The sequence below is a fragment of the Takifugu flavidus genome, chromosome 19 (assembly GCF_003711565.1).
Source record: "Takifugu flavidus isolate HTHZ2018 chromosome 19, ASM371156v2, whole genome shotgun sequence".
NCBI classification, from domain to species: Eukaryota; Metazoa; Chordata; class Actinopteri; order Tetraodontiformes; family Tetraodontidae; genus Takifugu; species Takifugu flavidus.
This window is the reverse complement of record NC_079538.1, coordinates 1938796-1956771: the sequence shown is the minus strand read 5'-3', so window position 1 is coordinate 1956771 and position 17976 is coordinate 1938796. Positions and strand designations below refer to the sequence as shown.

The window sequence follows — 17976 nt, the reverse complement described above, 5'->3', positions numbered from 1 at the left end:
GAACTCGGTGGAAACCTGGATTAGATTTCTCATTCTAATCGTGAGTTGCTAGAACAGAGTGGACCAAAGCCACAGTGTGTTGAACGCCCCTTTAAATGAGTCTGAAGTTGACTTTAGCATGTAGTAAATGACTGCAGGACATGTCGTAGTTACGTGGGAGGGGGTTTAGGATGGTCTCCTCAAACCTGCTGTTTGAGCAGTTGGCTGTATTCATCTGAGATGTGTTCGCCTTCAGGGGGAGGATGCTTCGGCAGCGCTCGCTGGGTCCTCTGCAGTCAAATCCGAGTCCAGAGGCAACGGTCCTCTTCCTGGAGGAGGACTAATGGAGGAGATGAGTGCTCTGTTGGCAAGGAGGTAAAGAAACATGAAGCGTTATCCAACAGTTGGTTCCTGTGATGACAAATGCAGTGCTCTTATGGCAGAAGGTGGTTCTAGAACATTTTCCTGTGGTCCTCAACCCTTGCTACAAACTCCTGAATAAGCAAGCTGACCTTCCACTCATGTTTCTCTCTAATTCAAAGGTCCAATATTCAGTCATGCTCCACATCCAGGGTCATTATTCAGGTATTTACCATTGTTGGTCTGGCACCATTGATCATACAGGAGAACGTGGCCGTGCTAGCTCCTGCTAATAACAACCAACAATCTTGGCTTGAACTCGGAGCACGAGGAAGAAAATTCCTCTAACCAGAAAGAAAAAGTGGACTTGATGACAATCTTTGCTCCTGGCTACAAATAGTTATTACTGTTGTCAATAATATTGTTATTCTAGTTAGAACTAGCTCTGCCTCTGCTTACCTCCATCAGGAGTCGCCCAGCAGCTCCTCAGAATATTTTCATGGCTCTTTGAAGTCCAAAAGGATTAAAAAAGTCATGTTAAAAACATACATTTCCCAGAATGCACTCTTCTTCTCACAACGGTCACGGTGATGTTTCTCCATCAGGCGTCTCAAAAACCTTCCAGTCTCCAGGAAGCAACAAATGAGCCCAAATTTGAGTCCCTCCAACAACTTCTGTCACCGTTTCAGCTGCTTTTATTGTAATTGTCCTTCATTTTTATTGTGCTGCAAATAAATGGCAACAGAAGTAGAAGAACCGGCCATATTTGTGTCTTCCAGGAGAAGAATTGCAGAGAAAGGCTCGTCGCCTGAACCTGAGCAGAAATCAGTGAGTACTTCTCCAGGTTCGCGGTGGCCATTAGGGGCACTATTCTCACAATGCTACGGTCTCCATGACGATGGTTCATATGCTGTTTACATTAAACGGAAACATCAGCGATTATTCTACGATGCTGCACTGGTTAAACTGGTGCAGTCCCATTAGAGCACTCCCATCAGTGCAGATTGTTCTGGCTTCAATAATTGCCAGTGGAAAGGACAGCTGCTGGTCCCGGTCCACAGGTCTCCTCCTCTGGTGTCATGAGTAATGAATCGAAATGCCAGAGGAACTCAACCAGCCCAGCAGGAATGACGGTGTTCTTGTTCTCATCCTTTGGGACTGTTTTCGCCGGGTTCGTGTTGTGCTCTTCGTTAAAGCAGGGTGCACGTCCACGCCAGCTCTTTCATGTGTGTAAGCTTAGGGGGTGTCCAAGGGACATCAGCGAGACAAGAGAAGAACCAGGATGTCTTCCTGTAGCACCTGTGAAAGCAAATCCTACTCGTGTTCTGTCTGCAGGGAACTCCGCCTGAGCTCACCCATCTCTCTCTCTCTCTCTCTGTCCATCTGTCTGTCTGTCCAACAGGAAGAGAGTGAAGTCAACACTACTCCAAAAATGTCCGCCTGCAGCACCCCAGGTAAGTGCCTCAGCCAGGTTCCTCTGCTGTTCTCACCGTTTTATTCATAGAGGCGTGTTCTCCTTCACCAGACCTGCCTAGGAAGCTGTGGGAACGAGCCAACACCATGAACGGCAGCAAATCCCCCGTCATTGGCAGGTATACGTCTCTACTCGCTCTTTCCATCATCGCACTGCATCCGGAAAAACCCCAATTCTTTGTAACACCACCAGTAAAAGGCTGACTAATCCCCCAGAGGTCACCAGGTCAATGATGTTGTTACTATCATCACAGTATTGTTGTTATTGCTTTCATTTCACTTTCATTTGGATTATTATTGTCGTTATTGCTGTCTCCACCCTTTGTGAGCAGCTGACAGCTTGCAGGAACGTCACATCTTCTGCTGTATTTATGAGTGGTCCCTGTCCCTGTCCCTGTCCCTGCAGGACACAGGAGAACGTTGTTCCCTGTCCCTGTCCAGCTCCTAAACTCCCACATTCCCCTCATCAGTACCATCCTCTCTGGGAATCAAGTGATCGCAGTGATTCCAAATATTCAAACTGAACAGGTTCTTTGAGTAAGTGCAGGGTAGATATGCACAACTTTGCAATATTAAATCTATTGATAAATGTTGAAGAAAGAGCCAGATTATGAACAGTTCTGTTGGCAAGTCGGTGCTGAGCTGAGTCCGCTGGCAGGCCCTCATCTGCTTTCCTGGAAGCTTTGGATGTCCTTGATGGTTCTAAAATACATGGGTGCTGGTAGCTCAGCCCGTTGGGGACTGGGCTGAGGAGCGGAGGGTTCTTGGTTCCAGCCCCATTTTATGTTTGCAGAGAATCTCTTCCTTCGTAGCTGTACATGCACCTCTGCTAGTGCTGGACCAAGATAGTGGCGTTGTAGGCGCGTCCCTCCACAATCAGTGTGGTGTCTATGGCTAAATGTCTACGCCACAAAGACATCAGCCTGTGGGCGGTGCCATCAGCCTGTGGGCGGTGCCATCAGCCGTGGGCGGTGCCAACAGCCTGTGGGTGGTGCCAACAGCCTGTGGGTGGTGCCAACAGCCTGTGGGCGGTGCCATCAGCCGGAGGGCGGTGCCAACAGCCTGTGGGTGGTGCCAACAGCCTGTGGGCGGTGCCATCAGCCTGTGGGTTGTGACAACAGCCTGTGGGTGGTGCCATCAGCCTGTCGGTGGTGCCAACAGCCTATGGGTGGTGCCAACAGCCTGTGGGCGGTGCCAACAGCCTGTGGGCGGTGCCAACAGCATGTGGGCGGTGTCATCAGCCTGTGGGCGGTGCCAACAGCCTGTGGGCGGTGGGCACAGTAGCTCATTCAGATTTTGAGGTAGAGCCTATCAAACCAGCCATTTGGAGCACTCCATCACTGCTGTATCAAGGAACACCAAGGACCCCTGTTAATCCATTAAATGAGCAAAAGGAGGCCCATTTAAAGAATTTTTATTTTTTTACAGGTATGGTCTAGAGGTTTTAGTGGACTTCAGGAAGTCTAATGAGATGTAATATTCTTTCAGTGATCTAAACTAGATGCATTTAGCTGTGTAGAGGATATCAATGTACCATTACCACCTTTTTGTTCTGTTCTTTTCTCTCATAGAACTAAGTCCACTCCTACACCTACTGCATCCTTCAGTGTCAATGGAATGCCAATGGAAGCTGTTGACTATGAGAAGCTGAAACAGGTAGATCTAATTTGTCATCTCAGTGCAACTCTGAAATGTCAAAGGTCATGTCATGCTACGACCCCAGACGGTCAAATGTACTTGCTATATACATACTGGCCTCCACACAACCATAGCACAAGCTGCTGGATTTTCATTTTTTCCAGCTGTGAATTCATCTCTAATCTGGACAAAAATAAAGATGAAGCACCACACTAGAGTCTTTCACCTGCTATCATGTCATGCTACATGAATACTCTTCCTATTTATGTGTGATCCACATGGGCCAAGTGATGCCACAACTGTGAAAGACTCTCCAGATGTCCAGATTCATCAAGGCAACCTGCACGGTTCCCTGAGTTGGCTTGTTTTTGGTTGCTTTTCCACTGGTGCCCAGCGGCCATTGCTGGTTTTGAACACATATTAAATGTGTAGGAAGATGAACCAACACCAGAGACTTGTGTGACTGTCTTAGGTAACAACTGGCATGCAAAAGAGGCTGAAACTGTCTCAAATTGTTTTCCTTTTTAGGATATTCTGGATGAGATGAAGAAGGAGTTGTCAAAACTTAAAGAGGAGCTCATTGATGGTAATACACAGAGCCATCATCAAATATCAGCAGATGCATGATTACATATCATTAATGGATACTCAGATGTTCTAGCACCACCACACTCATCCTGGAGCATTACGAAGCAGAAGATTTGCCTTTGTTACCTGTTGCTTAAAACCTCATGGTCCCACTCTTCAGTATCTGCTGCATTACTGGCTACAGAGAAGTTCAGCATTTCTCTTTTGTGTTGGCAGCAATAAGGGAGGAGCTGGCCAAGTCCAGCAGCGCTTAAAGACCCAGAAGACCCTCTTGATCATCCCCTGAGTGAGAGAAGAACAGCAACTACACCACAGCAGCACATTAGCAGCATGGCTGAGATGGTCAGAACGATCATGTACAGTGACAGAGAGGAAAGATGGTGTTTGGAGATGTGGAACTCTGACCTGTAGAGTCCATTCTACTGCAGCCAGCCCACAACCTTCTGCCCCCTCCAACTATTTGAAAAGACTGCAGACGTCTTCTTGGACAGATGATACATCTGCTGCTGTCACGTCTCACCACAAATAGATCTGCCTCGGGCGTCAACTGTTGCTGGACGAGTGTGATCAATCAACCCAGCACTTTCACAAAGATTCCTATGATGTTTTGGAGACGTGGCCACTTTGGGCCTGTTACTAGATGTGATTCCATAGGGATGGTTTGGGTGGGGGCACTACCACAGACACTGTAAAACATGTCTTCCTCTAAAGTTACTAATCACAATGCGTCTATGGACCACAATTGTTTCCACGTAGAACCTGGCCACAGCAAGTAGCACGGTATGCAACTTCACTGTGTCTCCTCAGCACCATGAGTGGAGACGTGGTGACTCCTGTTGACTTTCCCCAAGATGACACCCAGAAGATAGCAGCCCCTTGGGCCACATTGTAGCTGTCCACCATCAGTCAGCAGGAAGTGCTAATGCACTAGCCCTCATTCAACAGGACATTTCATTCTTCTGCATCTCTTAGCGTTGGTATGAAGACTCTCTTCTGATCCCAGTTATATAGTCTTCATCCCAGTGCACAGTGGGTTATTTTCTTAATGGCACGGCCCTGAGTCTTCAGTCAATCTGCAGGAGTTACAGGTTTTCTTATAAGCAATAAGTGTAGCATCTAGTTTAGGGCACCACGTCTCTGGTCTTATCTCAATTTTATCTCTGAGTCTATTTTCTGAACACCTGATGTCACTAGAAATCATGACATCATACCACATGACATTTCTAAATCATCATCTCTCCACACTTTTTTCTCTCCTCTGTAATCCAAGGATACTGTACCTGAGCTGGACTTTTTTAATTCTGTGTATTTATTTTCTCTGTTTATTTTGGGAAATTCTGAAGACAGGTGGTTTGTTCAGTAGCAGGAACAAGTAGGAGAGCCTTTTGTGATGTCATGGTTTTCCAGATGAATGTGTCATGAAATGTGATCAGATCTTCATCTCAGTCGAGGGTGGAATAACAACGGAGACATTGTGTCTTCTCTATATCGACGTCGCTTCTTCAGCCTTCAGAAGGTCGGCAGAGGTGAGCCGGTGGCTCAGGAGGAACCCGGGCTCCTTCTTCGGCCTCAGCTCTGTCACACTCTCTGGCTCTCTTCAACTCTCTTCAACTCCTTCCACAGCTCCTCTCTTGGTGGAGCTCTGGGCTCTGACTCGGACCCTCCAAAAGGCAGATTCTGATCTTCTTTTATGGACATTTGTTGGCTCGTCCTGTTGCATCAGAGTCTCCTGGAGCCTCCAGGTCTGATGATAGTGGTGGATGAAGGCCTGGGCAGATGGGCAGGAGCTCTCTTTCTCTAGGGCTGAAAGCAGTGGTGACTGCTACTCATAAGTGCACGTGAAAGATGAGTAGCCTGTGACTGAGCTGGTTAGCGTGGTCTGGACATGCTGACCCAGACCCCTAGATGCAGACCCCTTGATTGACAGGTTCAGTTTGATCATTGAGCTAACGATGAAACCTAGATTGTTAGGCTGCCTAAAGCCCCTCATTTGTTATTTGCTGAACACCTTCTGTAAGACAGCAGTGAACTGGGAAACCCTGTAATTGCCAAAAAGAGAGGAAGGTGTTAAAGCAGAAGAAGAGTGGCCATTGAGCCTGGCGTACATTAGGTCTCTGGGGAGAGCAGATGTGCCCAGGTTCATTTTAGAAAAGCTGATGTGCAGTTAACAACACAGAATGTAGAAGATGGTAATCGTTGGACACATGCATGGATGGATATCTGTGAATATACGCGTGAGCTTGTAGAGTCATTATTCAGTGATCATCTTCTGAGGTTACTTTACATTCCAATGCTGCGGAAAGGTGTCAGCCTGCAATCGTATTCAAAGTTCTTTTTCCACCCCTGACATAGTAGCAACTTTGCAGCCGTCTCTGTGTTCAAGCTTTTTCTGCCATCTCTGCTGTTTAAAGTCTGGACCAAAAGCATCTGCTCTCACCTGTCTGGACCGTCTTTCCACCAGAGGGAGTTCACCCTCTCACTGCTCCTGCAGAGCTCTGCTACCCAGTAGACTGTAATGGCACTTCCAATTGTGACTTTTCCCAATCTTTCCATGTTGCTTCATATTCTTGTTTGCAGCATGCCCAGAGCTACTTTTGCTGATAAGACTTCACATTCACCAATGTCATAGTTCCTCTCTGGTTTAATGGTGTCTTGGGCTACTGACTACCACCGAAAGGAGACAGAGAGTCTTCCACATTTACAAACAGGACTTCTCCTGATGACATATGGTCTTTCAGGGTTCTGGAGACAGTGAAGGTTTCATCCAGGTATACAGACACATATTAGTGATGGACATAATAGAAAATAGCCTGGAATGCTGTTGGGGTGAAGGGCATGATATACTTGAACATTGTTGTCCCTGGAGCTGTTGTAAGGTGGACGTGGGTAGAGGTTTGTGACAGTCATGATATTTAGAGGCCTCAGGGGCTTAGCCTTCTTTGCTATGAAAACATATCTTGCTCTCAGAGCTAGGTGGCTGAATGATTCCAACTGCCAGAGAATCATCCATTGCCTCTCTTTCAGGGGTTGCAGGGAGTACAGGTGGCTCTCCAGGGCAGATGTACCAGGCAGAAGGTCAAGGGTATAGACGGTAAGGGAACAGCGTGGGGGCCTTGGCCTTGGGTGCTGGGAGCATCTGAGGAGGTAAGGCTTACTTTAGGTGGACTCGGTGACAGGTAGTACTCCAGTGTAGATTAGCTTGATGGCAAAGTCTGTTGCTGCCCATTAACACCTGCTTAGAGATGCCTGGATGTGGACAGGTGATTATGCTGAAGGTTGAAGCCGCTCCTGTCTGTAGGCCTGGATTCTACAGTCAATCTGTGGCTTACATTAAGATCCAGGGCCTGTTTGAGCTGCTGGTCCTGGGCAGCTGGAGCATTTAGTGCCTGTTCCTGAGTTGATGCAGCACATACAGCCTCTTTGTTAGCAGTCATTGACCTCATGCTGCTGAAGAACACCCTTAGTTTCCCAAAAATGGTTTAAAGGTAAAGGGCTGTGTGCTTGCTGTATGTTTTAGTAAGACTGAGGCAGGTAGATGTTGGTCAGGTGCAGCCACGTCTTCACATCTTTGACTGTCCCTCAGTGTTGTGTCTTTAGCTCACTGAGGACTCATTTGGACCAGCAGGGCCCACGTGTTGTCCCAGAGCGTCTCCATGTGTAGATCTTCTGTCTAACTTCTGAGTTTAGAAACCTCTTTGTGCAGCTGTCAGCAGAGCTTCAGGTCAGCCTCCAGATCTGGATGGTGGATCCTCTGGAAGCTCTTCTGCTGAAGGTTGGCTCACACAAGCCTGTTCTTCTTGTGTGGAGAAACTCCTAAAGTCTGAGTGTTTTTATCAGTCAAAGTCGCTCTGGTCCACCTCCACCCTCATCTTCTCCACAAGACTCCAGCTATGCTAACACTCCAGTTAGCTCCAGTTAGCTTCTCTCAGCTCAGTAACTCTCACAGGTTCCCACCAGCACCATCTGCTTTTAATGGTTCTTCTCATCCAAGTTTAAGTGTGAGGATTATTTTAGCCACCTTATGTTCGTCACTAGCAGCACTTGGATGAAGATCAGCTCACATTTGAGGAGCAGCTCATGGAGAAAACCAGGATGTTCCAAAGGTTAACCTGCTTTTTCAGCCACTGTATCAAACATGCCATTTATCAGTACTTTGTGATGATTCTGTTCTCTTGTTCTCTGATCAAGTCCTCGTTGAAACATTTGCCCGAAGGGATTTTCCATCATTGCTGAGGCCATTTTAGAAGACTCACGTTGACACCCATTCATTGTGGTCTAGTCTCCCCCCGGAGACTAGAAAAGCTCCAAAAGAAATCAAATTTGTAGGGCTGCACACTCTCCAGTCTCCCCTGCTGACTGGCCAGATGATCAGGAATCACTTTCAAACCCTTGTTGAAACCACTTGTTGAACTTGTTGCACAAACGCATTGTGATTTTTGATGATTGGTTCAGCATTTGTTTTTCCAATGATGATCAAAAAAAAGTTTATATTTTCTTTTCTTTCTTTTGTTTTTCATGAAGCAAAAAAAAAAAGAATTCTAACCTGGAGGCTTCACTTTAGTGTTAAATCCAACGGTCTGATGTCTGGTTGCTGGAGCCTCGGGAAGACATTCAGTGGAGACTCTGGAATCATGTTTCTCCCTGCTGGGCTCTTAATATTATATCTTAATATCTCTTTGGGAAAAGGAGGAGGGAGAATTCACGGACATGGCTATAAGCTAACAGCAGAACCGCGTGGAGCTGTTTTCAAGGGCTTAAGTTTTGCAACCAATAAGAAGAACTTAATCTCTCTTCTTGGTCACTTTTGATAAATTTCCAGAAAAGAACTTGCGTGTGAGGTGAGAGGTGGATGTGTTCAGGTCTGCGTGTTAATAATGGGGAAAGTTGCCTTCTTGTCAATATTTTCTTGTCTGATAACAAAATAATTTGTCATAATTCAAATGTTTAAATAGACAGATATTGGTCTCTTGGTGCTGGTTTCATCCAGGATCCATGTGTCTGTTGAGCACACATTCTCTATTATCTCATACATCATATCTAATAATATCCAAAGATACTTCACACTGTATTTGCACTGCCTCCCCTTTTATACACCACCTCATGGTCAGTATAGTTTGGCTTTTTTGACAAGAATCAAAGGAAATTGTGATTTATTTTATTTTATTTTTTTACAAACTAATGTGAATTAATTTTAAATCCGTTGTGTAAAATAGTTTTTGCATAACGAAAAAAAAGTCCAGGTTTAAATAGAATTCCTCACCAAGTAGCTGAAGCTCTGTCAGGCTGCTCTGGGATCAGGAGTGAACGGTCCAGACAAAATTTCTGGCCTGGAATGAGTCTTTCCAGGACCTTTACCTTGATTTCCTTAAACCTTTACTGTGGACCTTCTGATGTGTGCTTGAAGTTGTTGCCTTGCTGGAATATAGTCTTTCAGGTGGTAGTTCTCCTGCAGACTGAGCCAGATGATCCTCCAGGATTTGATGATATTTCCATCTATCTTTACAAGACTTCCATGACCTGCTGCTCAGAAGAGTCTGATGCTGCCTTCAGCTGGAGATGTTGTGTATCTGATGGCCAAAAAGCTCCATCTCTGTCTCCATTAGAGCAAAGCAGCTTCTTCTGGTGGACCCTGGAATGTCTTCAACAGTGACTTCTCTCTGCCACCCTAGAGAGCTTCTACAGGTGAAGAACCAGACCAACAGTTGTCTAGTCTCTCCCTCCTGAAGCTCTGACCTCCTTGGGAGTGGTCATACATGTCTTGGTGGCCTCCTTCACTTGTCTTCTAGCCTGCTGACTCAGTCTGAGAGGACACCTAAACCCCCCTCCTTGATTTCATGGTGGATCTACCTGGACGTCTGGTAGCATCTAATGACTTAGACTTGAACTGCTCTTCTCTCTGGGGTTCTTTGAGTCTTGATGTTTTGTAGGAATCCTGATGAAGCAGAGCTCTCAGACAGGTGATTTCAGAAGGAACAGAAGGATCATCTCCCTCACCTTGGAGAGAGAATATTTATGCCAACACTTCTTTGACACTGTGGAGTTCTCATGGTTGGAAAAAAAAATCACTTTTCACTTTGATGTGAAAGAAGATTTTCTGCAAATTCTTGTCAAAAAAGCCAAACTGCTTTGACCATAATGTAATTTGTAAACGCAACAAAGGGGGGACATCTATGAGGGTAACTTTCTCCAGGCATTGTATAGTGCAACATCAGCATTGCTGGTTGAATAAGCAACAGTGCCAGAAATTGTTGGAACAAATGTGTTGGAACAGGTGGCTCCGCCAAAGGTGGTGACTACTACAAGTGTCTTGGTAGGACTGGGAGGAGAGTAGAAAACAAGTCAATCAAGGAGCTACATGCAGCTGTCTGATATCAGGACCAGACACAACCAACCAGTATGTTCACAGATGAGGTCTGTGCCTTGTTCCAAAATTGGAATCAATTTGGTAAATGTGACTAGTAGTGTATCATTACTCATCTATGATGACGTGCTAGCTGTTTCTTTTCCCACTTCATTCTTGGATTCATGTAAAGGCATCAGTAATTGGTGCTGCTTTCCTCCAAGGAAACATTGTTGCCCCAGTTTGCTTTATTCCCACACTGTTGGGAGTCATCTTCTGTCTCACACATACAATAAATTTAACTATATGATCCAGAAGCATCAGAGAGGGTTTAGCTCCTTGAAATTTCTTCTGAATCCCCTGAAAAGTGTACCTGCCACAGGCTTTCCTCATCTAAATTCCAAGCAGCTCTGAAATGTGACATTTGTGAACATTGCTGTTTTGTATTATATTGCTGGTAGAAACACAATTTTTTGTTTTAACAAAAATGTTTTGTTATTGGAAGGAAAAAAAAGTAATTTGAAAGAATATTTTTCTGAAAATGAATCTGGGTTTCGATACTTGTTTGTTCTTCATCTGCATTGTATGTTATTGTTCCCTTATTAATCTTTTCTTTTGTGTGAACATTTGAGTTAATTAAATAAAAAAGCCATACCATTTTTCTTTGCCTGTTTAACAAGAATTCTGTTGTTTTCATCCACATACACTATTTCATGCTTTCTAAAGTTTATTTTGTTAAAAAAACAATATTAATTTCCTCCCTCACGGTTCCAGCAAGTGCAAACTATTAAAAGCACCAACGTAAATGTTGAAACTTCTCCCCGCAAACAAAGCGCCTGTGACGTCACGTGATTATCAGCGCCGCTCGAGCCGTTAAAATCCACCAATCAGCGTGGAGACGCGTTTGAATTGAACGCGCCGTCGACCAATCACCGCGCTTCGCGCCTTCGCAGCCGCTCGGGGTTCGGCTGTGATAGGGAGGGCGCGCGGCTACGTCAAGCCTGTTTTTAAAATACTTTGGTTGCCATTTCAAGTTGTCGTCTGTTCCGGGATAACTGGTGAGTTTTGTTCTAAAATGCTTCTTTTTGAGCTGCGCGCTCCTGCCTGCACATGAGCGTCTTTTGTGGGCGAACCTCGCATTAGCTCGCCGTAGTTTAACGGCTCCGACTAGCTTCTGGGGTTCAAGCCGCTCTTTCTCGTTATTTGGGGTTCGGGTGTGACGTTGAGGGCTGCGATCGATAACCGGGCTTAGGGTCTAGTGTGTGGGGAGAACGTGGCCTCAGCAGTCCGGAGACCGAGCCTGGTTTTCGTGTCTACCGCCAATGTTAGCCGCGCAGTCCGGTGCTGCTGTTTTAGGTCAGCTCGCTCTTTTCCGGTGTTCTTCGTGAACGTGTTAGAGGAGCAACTTTGGCTCCCTCCTCAACAATATTTGAACGTATGACGTTTTCCCTCCTGCCTGTCGCCGCCACCCTCGTTATCTCCGAGCTAGCGGGGCTAAGCTTAAAGGAACAGGTCCCGTTATGAGCTGGTGCGTCCCTGAAGACCGCTTCACGGAGCTTCCGTCCCTCTCCTGGAGGTCCAGACAGGAGCTCCATCAATGCCCCCTCATATGCAGCTTTAGGCCAGATGTTCCCATTTAGAAGTTAGTTAATTTCATTCGTTGAAGCAGCTGTGCTAAGTTCTCATCTTGGAAGAGCTTTGAAATGATTCATCAGTGTTTTAACTTGGCATTAATATTGAACGAGTTGTTTTGTGAGAGGTTCGCTTCTCTGACCACATGTAGCATCTCACATACATCATGTTTTACTGGTTGATGTGTTTCATAAGTGTAAGCGGGAGTAAAACCCTACAAAGGAAGTCAATATCTTTCCCAGCAGTTCAATTTTCAGTGAATAAAAGCTGAGTCAGCGGCTTTGCTGAGCAGATCCATCAATCAATAATCTATGAAACAAACCAACTTTATTAATCCCAAAGGAAAGGGTTTAATGCAGTAATGGTAAACAATAGGGAAAGATAAAAAGGGAAAAGACCATTCTGAAGTGTGCATAGAACTTGTTGCAGTAACAAATTTTGCTCTCTTTGAGTTGGAGTGAAAGTTCTACCAAGCCAGATTCTACTCAGGTTTACTTGTTTTGATGGACCGTAACCGGTGCAACTCAAAGAGCAACACGTACTAAACAAATGTACGTTGTGTGTCTGTCACAGCATTTTCCTGCCATGCTAAGCTAACAGGCTGATGTGAACAGCATGTGGAGCTTTTCTAGGGTTTCTGTGCATCCCATCTGCTATCTGGAACACTTTAATGGGTTTCTAAACATGAGGAAGACTCCTCACATCGGCCCTTGACTCCCTCTCGGGCTCAGCGTTTCTCGATCTCCTGCTGAACCCTTGGAGCCTATTGGAGAAAGTGAAACTGTTTCTCCCCGACTGTTCTTTTACTCAAGACTAACCCTGAAGCGTTTGCTTCTGTCCTAGATCTATCGAGCCTTTATGATTTCCTGTTATGCGTTGTTTTTTTGGGGGGGGGTGTTGCCATCGACGACGACTCGGCAGAGCGTGTGAGTCACCCTCGGTGGCGTGCTGCCATTTAATGCTATACCAGTAAGTTGGCTAGGTGTGCACATTCAGAGCCTCGGCCCCGCTCAGCCCCAGGAGTGTTGGCCCCTGCTCTTCATTACTGTCAACTACAACATTTGATGAAATGTCTACTCCAGGCCAGAGAGGTGTTTCAGTTTCAGAGCTATTATCTCTTGCTAATGGCTGGTCCTTGAAGGTCTGGTTTCCATGATCTGCCTACAGCTCGGCGATCAGCGATAGCTGCCGGATCGTCTGTCCAAGCAGACGACAGCGTTGTGGATGGTGTCGATGGCGCTGGATGTTTTCATTCCTCTGCACAGGTGAACGATGACCGCTGAGGTGTCCACTGCCGAGCATGGCTGGTCTCCACCGGAGTAAAGGTCACATCTGTCAAAAGAAGCTGCAGATCTTGGCAGTGCCATTTAAAACAGCAGCGAGCAGCTTTGTTCCTGACGGGATCGCTGTGACAACCTTTGTGTGTTTGGCTTGAGCGGCCCCTCTTGTCCACACGTCCGGGTAAAGCTCGCAGCGACCGACCAGTCAGCAGTTGCTGTTCTGGGTACCGCGCCTCCCAGTGTTTCCAGTGCTGACGTGGCCCGTTTCATTCCACGGCGTTCTCTGACCACGCTGCAGGGGGTTTGTGGGTAATGAGTTCCCGAGCATGTCGCCGTTGTTTGCTGCTTTTCTAGACACGATGTTAAGGATTTGGTGCTGTGTAAACGCTTGACGACTTGATCTGAAGCGACATCCTTTTTAAAGGACCCTGTTTCTGTGCAAATATCATCTAATGTTTGGATTCGTGCAGAAACCACACAATTCCTATTTTCCTTTCATCCTTCAGATGAAGATGCCCTTGGTGAAGTACAACAAAGGGGAGCTGGTGATGGGCCGCTGGCCTGGCAGCAGCCTCTATTATGAGGTCAAGGTGCTGGACTATGACGTCACAGCTCAGCTGTATACCGTCATCTACAAGGATGGTACGGAGCTGGAGCTGAGAGAGCAGGACATCAAGGTATCCCCCCCCCCCCCAGTCACCTGATCCTGCTTATGGGAACTCCCTTCACACGTTTGTCAAAGGCCACATATAGTTACTTTCTCCTCATTACATCACTAAACATGTAAAAATACATGTTTTTTTTTATTGCTATGAGTTGTAAAAAGCAGAACAGGGTAGGTGTTATCACTGCACTTTATCATTGCCATTAAAAGGGGATTATTCCAAATGAAACTTGCTTTGTAAATGTTTTTGCACCTCCTGTTTCAGGTCATTTTTGTTGATCTTGAAATGGATCTAAAGCTCTGCCTTCTGCTGAAGCACCAGAGTAATCTGGAGAATGCAGCCATCTCCATGCATCACATCATCCGTCATCACTTTTCTAGAGTCTAACTATTATGTGTGCGGCTGATTGGAGGTTGTGTCACACTGAGTGAAAGTGCAAAGCCGGACCAATCGTAGGCAGCATTAGCTCCTGACCTCCTGACCTGACCTTCATCCTTGCGCCGCTGGTCGGGAGACTGGAACGCCATGTTCAGAACTCTCAGGATTTTGCCAACAAGATAAGGAAATTAGACATGATGATGCCACCTCACTGTTCTCTGCTTTGGGCTCACGTGTGTCTCCTGTAGTGGCCATTACCTACATGGAAGAAGTGGAAACCAAGGCCCCCAAGTCTCCTCTGCATCTCCCCTCCGCCGCTGGTTCCGGTATATTGAGGAGACATGGGTTAAACTCAAGACAGAAGAAGTAGAAGCTTTTACTGACCACATCAATCCAGTAAGATCGAGGTCCCTGCTGAAGATGTCAGGGACAACCTTTTGGCCTTCTGGGACTGCAGGACAGAAGCTGACCCAAACCTCAACAACAAAGTGTCCAGAAAGAACAGGAACACAAAGCAGTATCTTGTCCACATCTGTACTTTAGTGAGACCAGAGAGCCACTGCACAGACACATGGACCAACACAGGAGACACAACAGCCTCCATCAACACCTAAAAGAGGCGGGACGTGCTTCTGAAGACCACAAGGTTCCTGTTTGGGTCAGAGAAGAAGAATGATGGTTTGAATGGGGAGTAAAAGAAGCATCTTTGAGAAACTGTTAACAGAGGAGGAGGCTTAGACACAGTTGCTGCTCCCACTGCTGTACTGGGATCCCTCCCGAGGAAGATTCATAATGGTTCACACCCATCATCACATGACCAGGATGATCTCCTCCACCCCTTCCTTAATAATGCTGATTACCACCACTGCCATCATTCAGGAAACCAGTAGAGTTAATATAATTCCACCAGTTAGCCTTGAACTGAAGAAGCCTCTGATCCAGGAGGCTTCTGAAAACTAAAGGAAGTCCAGCTGCATTGAATTGAATTGAATCGCTAGCTGAAATGGGTGTTACTTGTATGCTAACAACAATAAATGTATTGATTTATCAGCCCTAACCCTCATTTTTAATTCTTAAACTGAACAATCATCATGATCCCTGTGTGAAGTGGGTTTGCTCTCTATAGTAAACATAACCACGGTAAACATCTGTTAGGTTGACCTTTTCCTTGGTCCTAAAGTTTATGCTTCTTTACCGTGTTGTTCCCTCTAGAGTGTTGGTGGTTTCCAGACCCGCTCCCGTTCTCGCTCCCGCTCCCCAAGCCGCCGCCGGAGCCGTTCCCGCTCCCCGGCAAGGACGACGAGGCGCTCCTCATCCTCCCCGGCAAGGACGACAAGGCGCTCCTCATCTCGCACGGCAGCAGCTATGGCTGCAGCAGCTATAACGGAGAGCGTTCCCTCCTCTCACAGGGATGCTAAGCTGAAGGATACGTTGGAAGTCAGGCTCTCCCCTCTGGTGGGTGGACGGCACGAGATCGTGGCGCTGCTACTTTAACCTAATGGCAGTCTGGATGAGCGCACATAAAGATGTTAGAGTAGTCTGGTGTAATCTGTTGCTGTCCATGTTTGATCAGGAGACAATGGAGAACAACAAGTACCAAATCCCAGAGGATAACAAGGCACCTGCTACAGGAACTGAGGTGAGACTTGATCTTGGAGAAGAGAGCGGCTAACGGAACAGAGGGGCTGCCCTATAATGACTGTCTTCCCTGCTCTGACACCACTTTCTTAGTCACTTTAAAGTAATGGCCTGAATATTGTTTTGAAGCAGTATTTGCGTAGGCTATGAGCGTTTCTGCTATAGTCGTGTTTCTCTTGGTCTGCTACTCTCTTGTGCAGTCCAAGGAAGAGGTTGAAGCCGAGAAACGCCAGAGCCGCTATAACCTGCGCCGCAGGAAGGAAGAGGCAGATGGCAGATCAGCCGAGGACAAAACCGCACAGGAGTTGCGGCAGGTGCAAGAGAAGGATGCCTCGTTTTCTGCCGTAGCTGCTGCTTCTCCTGCCCCCCAACTGGATTTTGGTGGGAAAATAGGTAGGTTACCTGCTGCAGCTTGCTTCACCATTTCATCTTTTACATGTGACAGGCCAGTTTTGGAACAAGACACAAAAATCCAGGTATCCAGTATTGGGATTGGCCTGAGACTAACCTCTACTCTTAGCCCCTAATGCTAACACATTTGGCAAGGATTCTCCAAATGTCCCATTCCAGACAAATGTGCTGCACTTTTTCAGTGCAAAATAAAATCTTTGCCAGCAACTCTGTGTTTCCCACTAATGTCAGATAGAATTTTTTTTTTTTCTTTAAAAAAGAAAATGGCCAACAACCAATATCTACGATGCCATTTTGCCATTGCATTATTATCTTTTGTTATTTGTTCTACAGGGAGCTAATAACTCTTTTACAATTCAATTCCTATATTTGTTTATCAGCGTTAACTGGAATTTAGATTGTCTCTAGGCCAAACGTGGGCAAACTACGGCCCCCGGGGCCACATGCAGCCCCTATTAACCTGACCCGCCGGACATGAAGAAATTCTATCACTAAACCTTGTTCATGTTTTATTTCCCCTCGAGATGCATTGACCTTTGTTGAGGTGCGATGTATTACTCCACGTTAGCGCTTTACTCTTTACCCCTCAGTCCTTCAGTAAAGATGAGTGGACCTAAGAAAAGGAAAGTGGACGGAGAATGTCCAGTGTGTCAGGTTCCTTCAACCGCCAGAGTGATCGCTCTTAAAAGTCGCATCATATGCTTTTCTTCTAGTATTTTCCACGTTGATGAGGGTTAGTAAAAATGACTGATTCTCAATAGTTGTGATAGTGCGCCACGAAAAAAAACATAAATAAGCCGGACCGTAGAATAAGCTGCAGTGTTTAAAGTGTAGGAAAAAAGTAGCGGCTTATAGTCCGGAAATTACGGTAATTTACAGCTTCAACAAAAGTCTCTTCAATGTCAAACTACTGTTCAAGATTCAGGTACCCAGGCCAGTTTATGCTTTCATTCCAATCAGCAAAGGCCAGCACGGTTCGTTTTTAAGAGAATACCTGCTGAGACAGCAGTTCTCAAAGTAAACGGTGATGAAATGTAAGGCGTGCCGCATGCTGACACCCTGGCACTCTGTTCCGTCTTTGCGCTGGTTAAGTTTTGGCACTGATGGAAGGACAAGTGCCCCTGCAGCTCTAGCGGTTTTGAAATAAAGACAGCCGGGAGGAGAGTGATGATGAGGATGATAACAGAACCTTCAGTTACCTTAAATAGTAACTGTTATCAGCATTACTACATAACTGGGGTTAAATGCCGTAGGACAGAGATTTTGTTGTAATACTTTTGTTACGCTTCAGTTGATATTGAAGCACGTGCTTTCTACAGTTGCCATCATGGCCCACGACTCAAGGTTTGCCCCTCCCTCGGACCTCTACAGAGTCCCAGGGCCTGACCCCCAACAAGCAACGAAAAACTCCCCTTTAACAGGAAGAAACCTGGAGCAGGACCAGGCTCATATGGGGGCAGAGATGGACAGAGGAGGAGAAGGGGGGGTGGCAGCTAGAGGAGAGGGTACGAACACTTCATTAGTGGTGGGCACCTTTACCGGCCTTGCAGTCCGATTTAATGATATGATGCATCACAGATGTCACATCCCCCCC

The 17976-nt window shown here is 46.2% G+C and overlaps 2 protein-coding genes and 1 long non-coding RNA gene across 7 annotated transcripts in view; all 3 read left to right on the top strand.

The window, feature by feature from the left end:
• enah (ENAH actin regulator) overlaps positions 1-11040 on the top strand; it is a 34075-nt gene extending 23035 nt beyond the window's left edge. For all 4 annotated transcript variants that reach the window (XM_057016015.1, XM_057016018.1, XM_057016014.1 and 1 more), the window contains 7 exons: positions 236-354; positions 1119-1167; positions 1742-1793; positions 1865-1931; positions 3384-3468; positions 3979-4036; positions 4255-11040. In XM_057016015.1, coding sequence (XP_056871995.1) covers positions 236-354; positions 1119-1167; positions 1742-1793; positions 1865-1931; positions 3384-3468; positions 3979-4036; positions 4255-4292 — 468 coding nt within the window. In that variant the 3' untranslated portion in view covers positions 4293-11040. The remainder of the gene's footprint in view (positions 1-235; positions 355-1118; positions 1168-1741; positions 1794-1864; positions 1932-3383; positions 3469-3978; positions 4037-4254) is intronic.
• A 254-nt stretch (positions 11041-11294) lies between these two features.
• The window catches only part of lbr (lamin B receptor), a 14280-nt gene continuing 7598 nt past the window's right edge, over positions 11295-17976 (top strand). The window contains exons 1-5 of one of the 2 annotated variants that reach the window (XM_057016019.1): positions 11295-11436; positions 13797-13967; positions 15546-15788; positions 15907-15972; positions 16172-16364. In XM_057016019.1, coding sequence (XP_056871999.1) covers positions 13797-13967; positions 15546-15788; positions 15907-15972; positions 16172-16364 — 673 coding nt within the window. In that variant the 5' untranslated portion in view covers positions 11295-11436. Of the gene's footprint in view, positions 11437-12401; positions 13600-13796; positions 13968-15545; positions 15789-15906; positions 15973-16171; positions 16365-17976 lie in introns of those variants that run through there. The other variant, XM_057016020.1, reaches the window with a different exon arrangement.
• On the top strand, positions 13978-15390 carry LOC130515656 (uncharacterized). The gene is made up of 2 exons (XR_008947236.1): positions 13978-14125; positions 14220-15390. It is a non-coding gene; the product is annotated as an uncharacterized LOC130515656 (long non-coding RNA).